We start from the raw sequence: 18,225 nt of genomic DNA, 5'->3' as shown, positions 1-18,225 counted from the left end.
TTCACATGTTTCGAGTAGGTACTGTAAAAGAAACCAACCAGAAAAAAAACCACCAAAAAAAAACCAGTGCCAAAAAAAAAAATCTTAGAGGTGGTGGTCTGGAGGTGACTGTGGTAACAGTTGTTTAAGTTGTCACCAGATCTTAAAAGTGGATAGTGTATTTAGCTGCTTGAATATTTTCTGACAGTGTTCAGAATTCCAGCATGAATGATTCCTGCCTGAAAGGAGCAGATGTGCCAAGGAATTGTTCAATGTTAATTGTTTTCATAACACAATATGAATTTATCTGGGAAGAAGCTAATTTGTTATGTATATGAACTCATGAGTGTATTTCAGTGGGAAGATTCAGATTAAATACATATAAAGAAAGTCGATGTCTATCATTAACTTCCTGATATACATGTACACCCACATATATGTATAAAATTTCTTGTTAACTTCTGTGTGCTACCAATACTTGCTAAACTACCCCACTAAAATTAGCTTCTGCTTTACTGCTCATATGGTTCATATGTGGCACATAGTTCTATAGTCTAGGGTTGTAGATTTAACTATTTGCATGTTGGGATTTTCTCTGGAATGGCTAATTTCTCTCACTTTTAATGCAATAATTTGTGACTTTTGTTACTCATCTTTCCTGTCTGTCTGACTCTTATGTTTGTGCTTTCCACTTCACAGGCATGCAGTATGGTGGATATGTTAATAATCAAGCTAGCTCTGCACCAGCTCCCTTGTCATCAAGTTCAGATGATGAGGAAGAGGATGAGGAGGATGAGGAAGCAGGTTGGCTTTAGCTTTACACCAGTGTCTTTTTCTCTTCCTTCCCAAGTTTTGTTCCATATTTCCATCCCTTGAAACATTTTTTTGTTTAAGACATAACACCACTGACATCAAGTGTGTATTGAGTTAGATAGAAATGTCCCAGCTGTTACTACTGCAGTAAATAAAAAGATCAGCAGTGGTCAGCAGTTTTCTTTGTTGTTGTTGTACTAATATCAGATATTTCACATATCTAACAATGTAATAGTCTCAACTTGAAAGACTCCCGTATTTTTAATATTTGTATTTGTAGTAGGTTTTAAACTCTTAACTGGATATAACTGGCTCTAGAATGTAGACTTGATAATTGCTTAAGTTAAGAAATTAGATGCCATTTGTATCATTACATTAAACAGTGTTTACCTTGTTTTGCAGTTTGTGTGGGGAACTCATACAATTAAGGTAGCAAAGTAAATATTGAAAGGTATTAAGCATGCTTTTTAAGACAGTACATTAATCTGTACTGCTTGTTTTCTCCTTCCAAGGTACGTCCTTGTGGTCGGGCATGCAGATTCGGTTTTAGCATGCTTGTTTTGCAGGGAACTTGAAAGGTTTAGGGTGTTTTTTTTAAGAAGCAGTTTGTCCTGATTGATTTGAGTTGCTATATTCTTGGTTGCAAGGGTTCTGCCTGTATTTTATCGGAATTGTCTGAGTTTGAGAGTTCTGTTTCTCACCACCTTATCTTTTTATATGATAACTTCTTTTTCTTCTAACCTAAGTCTTTACACTCTGTATATAGAGTGGCAACAGTGTAAAAAGCTTTAAGCATTAGGCTTCTACCCTTTGTGATAGACAGGAGTAATAGCACGTTCTTTTTGTTGACATACTACTCCCATCTGTGTGCTGGCTTTGAGTATTAATTTGAGAATACAAACTTTTGTAACTTTAAGCTTATAATTAGGACTGTAACTAGGCAGAAAAAAAATTGGTGTTATGTAATTGAGTTTTATTAAAATAATTGAATTGTAAAACTAGAATACTGTGAAAATATCTTAGTGTGCCCTTAATGATGTAATGAAGAGTGGAGCAAAATTATGATGACATCCAGGTCATAATTAAGAATAGTGTGATGGGTTCGTGTTACCAGTTGAAAGATATCGATTCAACTGTTATGTTGCGTAATTAGCAGAATGTTAGAAGGAAATAGTTGTTGCTCTTTTACCAAGGAGAAATGTATTTTCAGCCAAAGAAACTTGTTATTGTTCCAGCAAGTGAAGGACAATATTTGGAGAGTGGGATGGCATCAATACAAGTGATATTATTACCCTGCCCTTAGTGGAGCAGAAGTATAATGTTACCTGGTATATCCTCTGTAATTCTTGCCATTTCAGAGTATTGGTTCAGTTTCTTTACTTTCTTACCTTTCCTGTGATAACATATTCAGTCTTTCAACAGACTTGAGTATTAGTAAAAAGTTACCTATGGTGACTCCTGAATAACTCTTATTTTAAATCTAAGGATACCAGCTTTTGTTCCAATGCTATGAGTATAATTAGACTTTACTAGCTAGAAAATGATTCTTCTTTGGGGTATAAAATTTGCTTTGTCTGTGTAATGCACCTGCTGTTTGGACTCTAATTTCAAAAGAGCAGGCTAAAAGACCCAGCAGAGCATTTGGTTATTTTGTTGCAGGATTAACTACTGAATTATCTGCAGAAATTATCTTTGCCTAATGCTATCCCAAGACTTTTGTCAAAGGATGTTTATAACCTTCATTTTTTTTATCAATTCCAAGCTTTGTCTCTGGTGGATTTAGAGAACAAAGTTTTCATGTGCCCTACCATCTTTCTCTCAGGTTCTGGACTTTGCTAAAGCCTGTAACTTTTGAGCTATTATTGTATTTAAACTTATCTTAAGCAAAAGAGTGAAAGGGCACCCAGGTTCAATACATAGGCTACCTGATTAATAAGCTTCCTGGTTTATTCCCTGTCACCAGGTGTTAAAGTAAATCCCAAACATATCCTATAGTCAGGTTTCTAGCTCAAGATGTGCCATTTTATGAAAAACAGATGTTGGACATCTGGTTGCTTGCATTTGTGTAGCTTCTCAAAATATTTGTCTTTCTTCCCAGTTTGAGCGTTATGTTGCAGAAGAGTTCTTAGATTGTGAAAGCAAAAGTTATATTGGTAAAATAGTTACTTAACCATAAAAGCGTGTTATAACTATTACTGTTGTCTAAGCAGTGTTTCCTAGTATTTTTTTCTTTATAAAACATTTTCTCTCTTCATAATGTGTTCTCTCGTCTGGTGCTTGTTATACTAAAGTAAACTTTAACAGCTGTTGCAGCTTAATTTAAGCATAGGAAAGCTGTTGTTTAATTTTGTGGAAGTTCTTGTGGTTTTTGTTGAGGGAGAATCTGAGAGATTTCCATGACATGTGACCAAGGAAGAGTTTGAAGCTACTTTTGTTCTTCAGGAAACTGCAGCTCAGTTGGTTTGAATTAACTATTTGTTTTACATAGAGAGTAGAACACTAAACATCATAATTCTTGTAGGCATTGATTGGGACTCTGACAGTTCTCAAGAATACAGTACAAAATTTGAAAGTTCTTTAGAGCTGAGCAAAGACCTTAAGTGAAAGGTCTTCAGTAAATATGAGATACTGAGTAGCAGGATTCACTTTATTTTTAGTTAGGCATCCCTTGTTTGTGTTTTAAAATATCTGAGATTATACTTTCTAGTTAGAACTTTTAGAAATTATTTGTGGAATTTTTTTGTAGTAGTAGAAATATGACTAATTGCATTTTTTACCTTACATCATGCTTTTAAGATTTTTTTTTTCATGTATTTGTCAAATTGATTTATCTTACCTTTTCCAGCAGAACTTGGGAAGCATATTATATTTCTTCTTTGCTGTATCGTAACTGTCACTGTAGCATTAGTATCTTAGTAGTGAAAAGGACAAAATCACTTTGTATGGAATTATTTTATAGATGGATGTGATTTTATGTATATAATTTAATATGAGAAAAACTCTGTAAATAGTGACATAGTGGTTAAATCACAAAGCTTGAACCAGTGTGTTATACGTTCACAACTGTGCTTGAGTTCTTTTGGTATACTTTTAAAATGCAGAAATAAATTGTGGGCAGAAAAGAAAGTTCTTGAAAATACATAAAACTTGTTTTTTGTTGTATATTTTGGCTTTTCTGTAGTAGGACTTGCCAAAGCTGTAAAAGCTGTGTTACTGCCCAGGGAAGACAATAATGAGTCTTGTTTCCTTCATTTTCTGGAATACAAAGATAAAATTTGGTAGGAGAAGGAATTCTGCAATTACGTTATTTTATAAAATTTAGAAAAGCAAAGGGAAATTTTAATTGAAAAAAATCTGAAGACTAATGTTATGACTTTCACAGTATTAATATATTATTTAAAATGAAATCTCTTGTTAGGGGATATTTTTTGAATATTTTTTCTATTTATTTGCTAAATGCTTTAAAGTCAGAATTCTCAAACATAATCTATACATTCATGATGTTGCCATGGTGTTGGTGTGTCCCAAATTTCAACGATGTTATGTTTCTGTATGCAGAAGTCTCTTTATTTGGAATCTCAATTGCAGTGGGATCGAATCTTAAATGTTCCACCGTGGAAATTCTCCCTTGAAATGCTTTCAGCTTTACAATGGGATATGTGGTCATAGTCCTTCTGACTAGAACAGGATCAGTGAAGGCAGTCATGATAGAGACTATTTTAAAAAATCTTATGTATTGCTTCAGTTGATGTAGTTTAGAAAGAACCTTTAATATAGAAACTTTTTTTTTTATTTCAAGAAACAACTTTTTTTCATTGTTTTTGTCCTTTCCTCATTGGTATCTCTTTTGCTGTTTGGGCATGTGCTTACTTGTTTTTTTTAATACTATGTTGATTGTTTATCTCTTCCTCCCCCTCCTCTTTGCAGTGGTAATAGACTTCAAATCCTAGGGCAGAAGTCGTCTTTTTTTCTCAGGATCTTTCTTGACAATTTCTTAATAAATTTTTAGAAAAATTTTTTAAAAATTGCCTCTTCTCAAAAAATTGTCATTTCTGAAACACCTAACTTGAAATTATTTTCCTCCCGCAGCGATTGATAGCTCCTCTACTACAAGCAGTGCCTCTCCTGTTCTGAACAATTATGATGCCCTGGAAGGAGGTGGCTATCCAGGTAAGCAGTTTGTTGCATGTTAATTCTGAACTGTTTGTTTAAAATCTTATGTTTGGCTTTTTTCTATTTCTGTTTATTGTTAATTAACAAGTAGGTGAAAGGAAATGCATATGAAAGGAGTGGGGGAAATAATCAGGGAATATATCTTAATTTTTTTAATCACTTTTCACAGTTTAAACACTGAAGTTGAAGTTAGTATTTAAACTGCCCTGTATGATAAGTCAGACTTTCCGTGTAATACTGAGGACAGCGCTGAAAGTATGCTCAATTTGAAAGAAGGCATCTTTCTCTAGCCTAAACTGTTTGCCTGGTTGTGTTGAAATTAGTACCTGACAATAGTTGACATACCAAGTTTTGAGAGGTGAATGAGATCAGCTTTCAGACATGCTTGGATAAGGTTCTTTTTTTCTATTTTATTTCATTTATAGAAAATGGCTGCTATTTTACTTATCTCCAAAAGTATCGAGTGTCAGGTTTGTTTTGAACGAAGCTACTAGCAGACTACCTCAGTCCTGAAATCTATAAGCTCTCAATGCTGTTCAATGTAGATATGTTAGCCAGTATTTTAAAAAATTGTATTTATTTGAGGGGCCTCACACTCTGGCTGTTTTACATTGCTCTTGCCTCTGATAATGTCGCAGTTGTTTGATTTGATGGGTTCCTGTGTGAAGTGAAATCTGTCAAGTGTAAAGCCAATATTGCAGTTGTCTTTGTAGTAAGGGTAGCAGAGGCATGATGCTGGGTTATGAATTCTAGTTTCTCATCTGATAACTAACTAGTTCAATTCTACCAAAGGCGTACTCTAAAAATAACTTGTTCATTTTGTTTTCATAAAAGAATAACATTTCTTTGATCTGTTGATTTTGTTTGTTTGTTTATTTTTCTCCTGGAACACTCATGCCAAATGTAGTTTCTTGGTGGTTAGCTTCTTCGCCTGCCACTTCTCCCAGTGGATTTTTACCAAGCTTACATTCTTCTGAAACTTACTTTACATTTGTAGACATTTCTAAAGTGTAATTTCATCTATTTACAACTGTTAACTTTGGTGTGAAATTAGGTCAATGTGTTACTTTGAATTTGGCCTTCAAAAATAGTGGGACCAAACTGTGCTGCAGGGTTATACAGGAGGGACTTAGATTATTTCAAGAAAAGTTCTGGGTCTGCATGTAAAGAATAGTTCTGTCACTCATGTGTTAGAACTATTTATAAGTGGTAGAGGACAGACTAAGCATGAATAGTCTCTTGCGGTTTTCATCAAGTGCAAAACTTGGAATAAAATGTGATTCTAAGAGGTTTTTATATTATTATTCAGTTGTATTATTTTTAAAAGTTGCGTTTTGTTTTGTAAATTAGCATTTTATTAGTAGTTATACAAGTCTGTGGTCATCTCCCCATATATACACCCTTTATCAAAGTAATTGCAGTAATCCTCCTTGCTAATTTATTTGGTCAGTGCATCTAAACTTGATGCATAATGCAAAAACTTATAATGCAGCACTTAGAAAAGTGTTATTTGTTAAGAATTTACGAGTTTACTTTTAAACGAAGAATTGGGAAGTGTGTTCAATACCTGTGGGGTTTCTTTTGTCCTGCCAGAGACACGTTCTGTCACCAGTAGCCCAGTTCCTGCTCCATCAGCCCCCCAAACATCAAAACCTTCTAAGCCGTTTGGTTACGGATATCCAGCACTGCAGCCTGGCTACCAAAATGCAGCACCACCTACTCCTGTGCAGCCCAGCAATCCAGCACAACATCCTGGGTTTCAGCACTATCCACAGGTTTGCATTTTTAATTTAAAAGCTACTTCATGAATTAGCTTTATGAGAAGAGTCCTTTCTGCATGATGTATTTATTTTTTTATGTATTTTTATTTTATTTTCGTAATTTGTTTAAATTTTTATTTATATTTATTTTATTTTCATAATTTCTGAGCCAATAAATGTCAAGTATAATATTGATGTCATAACTTCTTACTAGAAGGCTTTTGAAATAAAATTGTAAGTTTGTCTCCAAATAGTTTATGAAACTATAGAATAGTTTGGATTGGAATGGACCTTAAAGAACATCTAGTCCAACCACCCTGCAGTGAGCAAGGACATCTTCAACTAGATGAGGTTGTTCAGAGTCCTGTCCAACCTGACCTTGATCGTTTCCAGGGATGGGGCATCTACCGCCTCTCTGGGCAACCTGATCTGTGCCTCACGACCCTCACTGTAAAAAAAATCTTTCTGATATCATTGCTTAGCAGAAGAATTTGTCCCCATTGTTCTTGTAAGCCCCTCTTTAGTACTGAAAGGCTGCAGTAAAGTCTCCGTGGAGCTTTCTCTTCAGACTGACAACCCTGATTCTCTTCAGACTGTCCTCATGTGGGAAGTGTTCCGTTCCTCTGGTCATTTTTATGACCCTCCTCTGGACCTACTCCAGCAGGTCCATGTCTTTCCTTTGCTGAGGGCCCCAGAGCTGGATGCAGTACTTCAGGTGAAGTCTCTACAGAGAGGAGTAGAGAGGCAGAATCACCTCCCTTGAGCTGCTGGCCACACTTCTTTTGATGCAGCTCAGGATACAGTTGGCTTTCTGGAAGTAATATAAAATGCAACCCTTTTAAGTTGGAAGATGTAGCTTTATCTTTGTTATTATGCGAGATGGACTTGGGCTATTTTCAAGAGTATGCAGTAAAATGACAAACCCCAACAACTACAAGTTGCACATATGTGGAGAAAATTCTTCAGAATGGTAGTGGGAAGCACTACAACAGATTGTGCTGTGAAATCTTCAGTCCTTGGATATCTGCAGAACTGAACTAGGCAAGACTGTGAGCAACTTGATCTGACTTGGAGTTTAGCCTTACCTGAGCAGGGGTTTGGACTACCAGACCTCAGAGGTGCCTTCCAACCTAACCTTTTCTCCTGTTCTGCGGTGTTTTCTTCTAATTTAAAAAACATGCATATATATATATGTGTATAAAAACTACAATGCAACTTTGCCAAGTTACAGAAACTAGCATTGAAAAAGAGGGAAAACATTTGTCAGCCTTTTTAGTAACTTCTTATGCCTGGAAAACTTGAAGGATTATATGTGATTTCCAATGTTGATTTGTATCATAGGTTTGAATTTTGTCCAGTGATACAAATTTTGAAGGTATTTCACATTTGTCTTAGCATTTTTAAATTTCCACTGTACAACTGTCTCCTGGTTTGTTTGGATTTGTTACTAACTGCTGCTGTATATTTTTTAATACATGTCTGAATTGATCGGGATTACAAGAATATTTGAAGTTATTTAAACATGATCATGTGTTTACCTGTTTGCAATGCTTTACCTTTTTTAGCAATATCCAGGTGTGAACCAGCTGTCCTCTTCCTTAGGAGGGTTAAGTCTCCAGCATTCTCAGCAGCCAGAAAGCTTGAGACCAGTAAACCTTACACAAGATAGAAATATTTTGCCTGTATCTTCAGTTCCAGCACCTGTGCCTAACTTGAATTCTGATCTTAGGAAATTAAACTGCAGTCCAGAGTAAGTGTACTGTCTCTAGAACAATATCTTACATTTTTCAAATAATTATTTCAAGTGTCAAAAAATGTCTGACTTAAAGATCTTCTTGATGACCTAGTATAACCCCTTTCACTTGAAAATAAGTTTATCCTATGCCTCCTCGCGCAAATAGCGAAACTGTCTCCTACCATCAGAATACATTATATGGAATGTGAGTTAGCTTACTTATTAAAACATTAAGAAAGCTCTTAATCTGTTTATCCACCTAGAAAAAAATCTATTAATGTACACCTTAATGTTATACAGTACATTTCATAGAATATTTTTATAATATTGCATAGGATTTTTTTCCAGAGAATTATGATGATCGTGCCTAAATACACTGAATGAACTGTGAGTATATTTTACTGTGGTAATCCTGCAATCATGATGTATCCTTTCACTTCTAACTAACATTAAGTAGTATTATCTGCTATCCTAAGCAAGTACAGCTAGGTACAATGGAAATTGCTCTCCTCCAAAGATCTTTAATTCTGATTCTTAAGCAAATTCTATTTGTTGCCCCAAATTAGCTCGGCTTAATGTGCTAGTGACAGTGCATGGTCCTACCAGAAATCAAAAAACTGCGGTACTTGAAATCACTCTTAGGTGTGGAACACTTAGGGCAGCACTGTTTTAGATTGTTTTAAATGCCCTTTATTTAGCTTAAGTCCATCCTTCACTTTACATAAACGAAAGAAGAAATTTTGACTCTCTCAGTATTTGATATCCTTTTCTATTATTTTCTTGTATAGATACTACTTTCTGGGAACTGGTAAATCCTGTATTCCTTCTTTAGTCCCTTCACCCAAAAAATCTTTATATTTTACTTTAAGTGTTGTACCTAAAGTAGTTGTATCTCTTTATTGCTCGCTTGTTTTTGTATACTTGCATTGCTGGACTACTGAATTGGAGAGCATGGTTTTTTTGTTCATGTCTTTAGGAAGCTTTTTTTAATCATTTTGCCTTAATTTTGTTTATTAATTCAGCTTGTAAAACAAGATTTCTTAATTTTCGAAATTCTTTAAAATCGGATGTTAACAAAATGCCTTCAACATTTTTAAAAATTTCATTTCAACATAATGTTTTTATTTCCTTTCAGCTCATTTCGATGTACATTGACAAACATTCCACAGACACAGGCTTTGTTAAACAAAGCTAAGCTTCCTTTGGGTTTGTTGCTACATCCCTTCAGAGACCTAACGGTAAAGTAGCTTACTCTTTTAGTATCTGTTTAATATATGCATTTGTCCAATTTTCATTCACAGAATAAAATATTGTGAACTTTAAGTCCTAAATTTACCAGAACTAGCAAAAAATTTTTTGAGACTTAGGAGGAAAAAGCCTTGAAATTGCTACTTAATTGAAAGTTGCAAGGGAAGAGCTTTGGACAATTTGTTCAAGTTTTTTTTTTCCTTATTTTTGGAAATCTTTGCTTGCCTGTGGTTCTCTTAAGCTCTGAATTACTGCACTGTGTGTTGGGCTCAGAACTGTCAGATACCTTTTGAAAAGGTGTTTACAGTGCCTTCTTGAAAAGAGGTGCCTATGTTGAACATATTACTGGCATGATAAATGCTGTCAGTAGAAGGTAAGCTTAATGTAATATTAAAGCTGTGTTCATAACTGTTAACTAACTGCTCTCTCTCTGTATTTATGTAAAAAAAAGTGAATAACTGCCTGGTATGATTTTCTTCATATAATGTGTGTTCTTTTTGCCAGACTTGCTGTCTGTCATATTTAGTCACCTGAATTTCTGCTGTCTTTCATAGTTTTTCTTACCCCAATAGCTGTATTACTGTGATTGGGTAATTTAGAGTGATTTACTTAAAAATCTTACCACAGCTTTGATTTCTGAGATTGGATTAAAACAATAATTAAATATTATTTTTCTGGTTTAATGAGGGTAGGATATTTTTAATGGCTCATTTTCATGCAGGATGCTAATGATGCCTAACAAGGGTAAAAGGAAGGAAGATAAAATATCTAGCTTTATGAAGCTTTTGTACACTACACTGCACGGTAATATTTTCTGTAAAATATTATGTATCTTTGTTACAACTTTCCATTGTTTCATTTTAGCAATTACCAGTAATAACGTCAAGCACAATAGTAAGATGCAGATCCTGCAGGACGTACATCAACCCTTTTGTTTCTTTCATTGATCAAAGAAGGTGGAAATGCAATCTGTGCTATAGAGTTAATGACGGTAAGTTTTTTTTTTTTAATAGCAGGAGATGCTTACGTTGATAGAATCTCTTTGAAGTAAGTGCATCCTATCAATTCATGTGATAGCGTAGATTAAAATGACAGTGTTCTTAAGATTTTTTTTTTAATTTCTCTGGATTATAAGTCCGATGTGCTATGCGTTTTCCTAAGTAAAATGTTGTTTTGCAGTTTTCTAGGAGACAAAGACAATGTAATCATGCTAGCCTGATTAATTGTATGGTGAAATCAACTTACTTTGACTGCTGTTGTAATATGCAGATAGAAACATGATGACAGCTACTACTGTCTGCAATCCAGGCCAGAGGTTATGAGAAGCAATACAGATTGAAGCATGTTGTGAAACGCTTTATTTGCATTGATGTTTTAAAGGGAATATGGTGCTGTTTCAAATAAACATTTTGTTTCCAGTTATTTAATTTTGTTGCTTGAGATCTTTGAAATGTTCCTTCATTTTATCTTTCCTTAATGTGATGTTTTTTCTGTTGTTAGTGCTAATTGAAATATGTCTGCATGAGTTTGATTCTAGATGATATGTAATGGCTTTTATTTGCTGACAAATACATAAACTTCTTTGTGGATATTTTTGTATAGTTCCTGAAGAATTTATGTATAATCCTCTGACGCGATCTTATGGAGAGCCTCACAAACGGCCAGAGGTCCAAAATTCTACAGTAGAATTCATTGCTTCCTCAGACTATATGGTAAAAAAATGTTTTCATGTTAATATGTATGTGTTTGAAATTAACATTGTGTGTTGCTCCAGTGATGTGTGTTAATTTTCCTGTGAAGGTTGTCTTAACGTGAAAGAATAGTTAAAATTCATCTTTATTTTGAATTCTGGAAAATGTAGACATTCAGAGGCTTTTCAGTTAAATGCAATTGTATGTAGTCATTCAGTGTAGTTTAATGTGGCATAGTCTGCTTTGAGTGTGATGCAATGTGGTTTCTGGGTTTCTCCTTCATTTTGAAGAGGTTTTGAAAGACTGGTAATGGAATAACAATCGAATTAACTTGGGTTCAAATTTTTAGTTAGTAATTGTAACAGAAACAGTTCTACCTAGGTGTCAACCTACTGCTGTGATAGTAGTTATGTCTCCAAGAAAAATAAACAAGGCCTGGGAAAAGGCCATGCTCATAATTGTTATTAACAACAGCAAAAATAAATTGTTTTGTCTTTGAATTTAGACGTTCTGGCGAAGACATTCAGCAAATGAGTAAATACTGCATTAAGTACAGTTTGTTATAGGATTGGGAAAAGGATGTAGGTAGAATATTTTAACCTTGTTTAGTGGATCACATTGTTCACCTACTGAAAGAACAGTGGTGTTTTGAAGAGTGAATTCCATATCTGGCATCAAAGAATCATGTTCAAGTTTACTGTTGGAAGAGCAAAATATTCAGTTTCTATTCTGAGGCATAAAATTGTATGTGGCCAGCAGGTCAAGGGAGGTGATTCTGCCCCTCTATTCCTCTCTTGTGAGACCTCAGCTGGAGTGCTGTGTCCAGTTCTGGAGACCTCAGCATAAGAAGGATATGGAACTGTTGGAACGGGTCCAGAGGAGGGCTACAAGGACAATCAGAGGGCTGGAGCACCTCCCATATGAGGACAGGCTGAGATTGTTCAGCCTGGAGAAGAGAAGGCTCCAAGGAGAATATATAGCGACCTTGACCTTCCAGTACCTGAAGGGGTCTACGAGAAAGCTGGGGAGGGACGTTTTAGGAAGGCTGGTAGTGATAGGACTAGGGGCAAAAGCTATTAAGTGGAGAGGGGAAAGTTTATACTAGACATAAGGAGGAATATCTTCACCTTGAGAGTGATGAGGCACTGGAACAGGTTGCCCAGGGAAGTTGTGGATGCCCCAACCCTGGATGTGTTCACACCCAGGTTGGATGGGGCCTTGGGCAGCCTGGGCTGGTGGAAGGTGTCCCTGCCTATGGCAGCAGGTTGGAACTGGATGGGTTTTAAGTGTCCCTTCCAATCCAAACCATCCTAATTCTATGATTCTATGCTTACTACAAATGGGAATTATTAGCTTCTGGCAATTGTGGTTAAGTCTATCCACATGACTCTTAGTAAATCATTTTTGGTTTTTTGCATAATGTATGCCTTGCATTTTTCTAAGTATTCCCTTTTCTGCTTCCCTTTCTAATGACTAATCATTTTAACATTTCTTTAAATATAATTTTTGAACTTTTTTTTATTTTTATTTTTTTTTACTTTGTAGCTTCGTCCTCCTCAGCCTGCGGTATATTTATTTGTTTTAGATGTGTCTCATAATGCAGTGGAGGCTGGATATTTGACGATAGTCTGCCAATCATTGCTGGAAAACCTAGACAAGTAAGAATATCAGTAAGCTTTCCATATTAGCTAATGTGTTATTATGAACAATACTAACCCGTAGTTTTGCTGAACACTTGCATGTAGTGTTTAAACATTCTGTCTCTGAAGGACAGAGAAGAGAGAAAAAAAAAAAAAGGAAAACAAAATAACAAACCACCAATCAAGCAAAAAACCAGAACCCCCCAAAAAAACAAATTTCCGTGATGAAAGCTGTCTTCCCTGTCTGTGATTAAAGGTGGATGTGCAAAGAATACTTAGCTGTAACTTCTAACAACATGTTGATTGTACAAACGCCTTTAAAGAACTCCTTTCCCCACTGCCAAGACCGATAAAAGTAAATAAATTACTGAGGTTAAATTGGCTCTTCTTGCGCGGAAACAGCTGAAGTGCTGCATAATGGAATGTTGGAACCCTTAGTGTGAGACTGCCTAGGTGAATTATGTTGGCAGTGTGGGGGTTTTTAGGTCACTGTTACCTACATCTACCTGTGATGCTTTTTGTGTCTTCTTATTTTTGCACTGGAACAGCATGTATGGGATGAGTGGTGCTTTTTGAGGGAGGGCTGGTAAACTCCACTATTCTCATGTCTTTTCCAAACTGATGTGTCCTGTGGAGGTCTCACTCTGAAAATAGTTTTCTACAAGTTTTTCTTAGTAAACTTGACTTTCATTTCTGATTAAGACACCAACATGTGAAATAAAAATCTTCACTTACATTTGTTGGCTTAGTGTTTTCTTTGGTCAGATTTTTACAGCTATTTAGTCAACAGATTCTCAGAAACATGGTAAATGATTTTACGAAAAATCATAAAAAATTATACAATTATACAGGAAAATCAGTACATCCAGTGAATTTATATACCCAAATGTAAAAAAGCAATATTTGCCTTTATTGCTTTAGTTCACTGTCATGGTTTTCAGCATTTACTGATGTTTTATGTTTTGAGAAATCCCATTTAGTTTTGGGGGTTTTTTTGTATTTTTAATGCCGTACATAGGAGTGTGACCCACATGAGAAATAAGTATGTTGCATTGTAGAGACATTGAATTTTGGTTTAGAGGCACAAGTTCTGTAACTACAATAGTAAATGGGTTTTTTGAATTATGAAAGAGCAGAATGCACTGTTTTCTGCTGCAGAGCTGAGAAGGCTACCTTTATTCATGTCAGTGTAATGTCTAAATGAACCTAGTAAGTTCTCTCTTGGAACAAAACGTCAATGTATTAGTGAGTGCCTATATGTAACACTTAGTCTTGTAAAGTGCATGATTATCCCAGCTCTTCAGAAAATCCTGAAGAAATATTACTTGTACTGATGTTTCAGATCTCCTTTCTCTTGTTCCCTCTTTGCCCCTGTGTGCATGAGCTGAGTTTCTGCTCATGTCAGCAGGAGCTGTACGTATATATGTCTTGAGAGAAATGTAGGGCTTAATAGTTCCTTTTAAATGTTTCAGGCTTCCTGGAGACTCAAGAACAAGAATAGGGTTCATAACATTTGACAGCACTGTTCAGTTTTACAACTTGCAAGAAGGTTTATCTCAGCCTCAGATGCTGATTGTCTCGGATATTGATGGTAAGTAAAAACTGGAAACCAAATTCCTGAGAAGGTACTTTTTTTTCCCCAGAAGATAGATTATTATCTACAAAATATTCTGGTGTTAGGTCAAAATTATTGAATGTTTAGGGAATATACCACTAACTACAGAGTAGGTGATGTTTAAAAAGTGGAATTCAAATGTTCATTTTGCTTTGAATAAAACAAGCTTTATATGGACTCTATTATTCTCTGTAATATATGTACCAGAAAAGTAGGCTGTATTTGATGGTATGTATACCAGTGGGGACTGAAATGTTTTCTTCTGTATTAATGATATTTTTTTCTTTAATAAGATGCTTATTTCCATTCTCCCTGCAGATATTTTCTTACCTACACCAGATAGTTTACTTGTAAATCTTCATGAAAGCAAAGAGGTATGGCTGCTCAAAATATATCTTTAAATTTAAAGAGCTGAATATTCAAAATAGAGATTCCTTTTAAACTTTGAATTCAAGCCTATCTTCATAATATGCAAGTCCAATGCTACTTTTTAATTATAGAAGTATTGCATGTCGTTGTTTTGCATCATAGGTTTTAAAACTATGGCCTAGTTTCGCTTATGCTGAAACTAAACTGAAGTACTTGGTACTGATTGTTCATCACTTAGATTATGGCAGTACAGCTTCTTAATAAAAGCAGAAAATCTCAAGCTTGCAAAATCTCATAAAAAACCTTTCACTCTGTTCTGCAGCTGATAAAAGACCTGTTGAATGCATTACCAAATATGTTCACCAATACAAGAGAAACACACAGCGCATTGGGCCCTGCTCTTCAGGCTGCGTTTAAATTGATGTCTCCCACAGGAGGTCGGATATCTGTGTTTCAGACTCAGTTACCATCTTTGGGAGCAGGGCTTTTGCATTCCAGAGAAGATCCCAATCAAAGGTCAAGCACAAAGGTACAACTGCTTTTAATACTCATCTCCTGAGATCAGGGACTGGCCATGTCTTTGACTGGCATAGTTCTGCAGATCAACTCTTAGATTTTGTTGACAGCACCTCGCTAAACTTGAATTATTCAGTGTCTATGTTAGTGCATTTCAGATCACTAATTTAGACATGTATATGTGATATTACTTGTTTCAAAGTGTATGAGCTGTCTTTTGCACCTTTGTTCCATGGCTTTTCTTGGCAAGCAGAAGAAGCAGCAAGTATGTCTGACTTAGTTAATATTTACCTGGTTTTGAACTGAAGTATGGAAATATTAATTTGGAGACTTAAAATATGACTTATTACCTTTCTAGCCTTGTAGTTTACATCTTCAGTAAGCATTATGCAGTTATATGAATGTTGATTTGTATGAAAACATAAATTTCCCCGAATTTAAGAGCATAACTGCTTATAAATACAAGCTGAAAGAATATAGACCATAAGGAAAATTACTTCCATAGGTAGAAATGCCTGTAAATTATTGTTTAAAGGAGACTTCCGTATGATATTTTGCTGCTGAATGATGTGGCCTTTGTTCTGTGAGGTTTTAAGAGTAAAATCATTGTCTTAACTCTTTCCTGTGTAATTTATTCACCAAAGGTGGTCCAGCATCTTGGTCCAGCAACAGATTTTTATAAGAAGTTGGCACTGGACTGCTCAGGCCAGCAGACTGCTGTGGATTTATTTCTCTTAAGTTCACAATATTCTGATCTAGCGTCTCTTGGTAAGGAATACCTAATGTATTCATTCACCTCTTCCACACTGTTGTCTTTCTTTGGAAGCACAGGCTACTTCAGGAGTTCTTAAATCATGTTAATTTTTCCATTTTTGCAATGCAGCTAATGCTGCAAAGGGATTGACTTCAATGTCGATAGCGGTAAAGATCGGGAGTATTGGATTGGTGGTATCAGGCAATTTACTCTGGGATTTCACACTTTTAGACTAGAAGGTACTGTCAGAGTTACAAACGGTAAACAGCCAGATGACAAGGAATGAATAAAATGTAATCATAGGTGTAGGAGACGGTTCTCATCTTCCAGTATTAAACCAAGATTTATCTCTGTGCATACACTTGATTTTGTCTCTACCCCATTAAATATTTCTGCATGCACTCCAGTCTTAGCTGCCAAAGGTGGCCTGCTTTTTAGGTAAATGCATTATTAGATAATTATGTATTGGGGTGGCTCATCTCTGTCTTCAGTGGCCTGAGTTTGGACCAGTTCTCATAGTCTTACCGATGGGGGTCATATCAAGAAAAAGCTGAACATAGATGCGACTTACAGAAGGTTGGACACAATTTTTTTTTTTTTTAACCTCTTAACTCTATCTTTTCTTCTTCCACAGCTTGCATGTCCAAGTATTCTGCTGGGTGCATCTATTACTATCCATCTTTCCATCGTACCCATAATCCTGCTCAGGCTGAAAAGTTGCAAAAAGACCTTAAAAGATACCTCACAAGAAAAATTGGTTTTGAAGCAGTTATGCGCATAAGATGTACAAAAGGTATGTTTTAAATACTGTTTCATATAGAAGTGTTGATGTAACTATGATAACTATCATTTTGAATACACTTAGTCTTTAGCAACATTGGAGTTCAGGTTTATTTCTCTTTCACGGAAGAGTAAGATAGTTGCTGCCTTTATGTAAGTTGCTATAGATTTTTCCATTTGAGTATCTGGAGTTTTAAGGGGTTTGGGTTATTTCTTTTACTAGAGATGGCATCATCTTTCTTCAACTAATTGACAATGTGTAGTTCAGAATTAAACATGAACTCTACAGGATCATGCTGAAATATCTTGATTCATATAACTGATTCTGCGTGATTCAGTTAACCATTTTTATTCTTTTCCTAAACGTGTCTTGAGGACTGCGGGTTTTAATTATTGATAGGAGGGGGGTTTTATTGTTTTAACTTCACTCTGAATTGTTTAATCTACTTTTAGGTCTTTCAATACACACTTTTCATGGGAACTTTTTTGTACGCTCTACCGATTTATTGTCCCTTGCTAATGTCAATCCTGATGCTGGATTTGCAGTACAAATGTCTATTGAGGAAAGTCTGACTGACACATCTTTGGCTTGTTTTCAAACAGCTCTTTTGTATACTTCCAGCAAAGGTAAATAAATTAAAATTAATTAGCTAGTTGAGGTTTTTGCTTCTTTTTCTAACATAATGTTTGTATAATTAGTTCCACAGCTTTCTTTTCTCTATGCTCTAAGAGAACCTTTTCAAAGCTAATAAGCCTGCTTGGCAGTTAGTCACATAGTACAAATCTTTATAAAAATTTGTTTTCATGGGAAAAGGCAATTCCTGACCATCTTAGAGCAAGATGCCTTTACTTAAGAGGCATATCATTGTTATAAGCATGAACGTATTTGGCACTTGCTCTGTCCAAAATCACAGACCCATGATGAATTGGAGTAAGTGGCTTGTGTTTTGGCTGGGCGTAAAGAAGAGCAGCTATTTTCTATTGTGGAAGACACCACAATATTTTGAGGTGGAAATCTACGTATGTTATTTGTACATTCAAGACGTATTGGATGTCATAAGCTAGTTTGTGTTAGGAATTTGTGCTGATTCAATGCTTTGTAGCATTGAAGAATTTGAACAGTTTGAGACAGGAATGGTAGATAGTGTTACA

The 18,225-nt window shown here is 35.4% G+C and overlaps 1 protein-coding gene across 3 annotated transcripts in view; it reads left to right on the top strand.

The window, feature by feature from the left end:
* SEC24B (SEC24 homolog B, COPII coat complex component) overlaps positions 1-18,225 on the top strand; it is a 103,414-nt gene that overhangs the window by 18,117 nt on the left and 67,072 nt on the right. For 2 of the 3 annotated variants that reach the window (XM_069855514.1, XM_069855512.1), the window contains exons 4-17: positions 679-783; positions 4,882-4,962; positions 6,559-6,740; positions 8,291-8,475; positions 9,596-9,698; positions 10,573-10,699; positions 11,311-11,420; positions 12,945-13,057; positions 14,512-14,630; positions 14,973-15,028; positions 15,346-15,552; positions 16,184-16,307; positions 16,928-17,086; positions 17,527-17,700. In XM_069855514.1, the coding sequence (XP_069711615.1) occupies positions 679-783; positions 4,882-4,962; positions 6,559-6,740; positions 8,291-8,475; positions 9,596-9,698; positions 10,573-10,699; positions 11,311-11,420; positions 12,945-13,057; positions 14,512-14,630; positions 14,973-15,028; positions 15,346-15,552; positions 16,184-16,307; positions 16,928-17,086; positions 17,527-17,700 (1,845 nt within the window). The remainder of the gene's footprint in view (positions 1-678; positions 784-4,881; positions 4,963-6,558; positions 6,741-8,290; positions 8,476-9,595; positions 9,699-10,572; positions 10,700-11,310; positions 11,421-12,944; positions 13,058-14,511; positions 14,631-14,972; positions 15,029-15,345; positions 15,553-16,183; positions 16,308-16,927; positions 17,087-17,526; positions 17,701-18,225) is intronic. The other variant, XM_069855513.1, reaches the window with a different exon arrangement.

Source organism: Phaenicophaeus curvirostris, chromosome 4 (genome assembly GCF_032191515.1).
Source record: "Phaenicophaeus curvirostris isolate KB17595 chromosome 4, BPBGC_Pcur_1.0, whole genome shotgun sequence".
Classification (NCBI taxonomy): domain Eukaryota; kingdom Metazoa; phylum Chordata; class Aves; order Cuculiformes; family Cuculidae; genus Phaenicophaeus; species Phaenicophaeus curvirostris.
The sequence above is the reverse complement of the archived record's forward strand: the minus strand, read 5'-3'. Positions and strand labels throughout refer to the sequence as shown.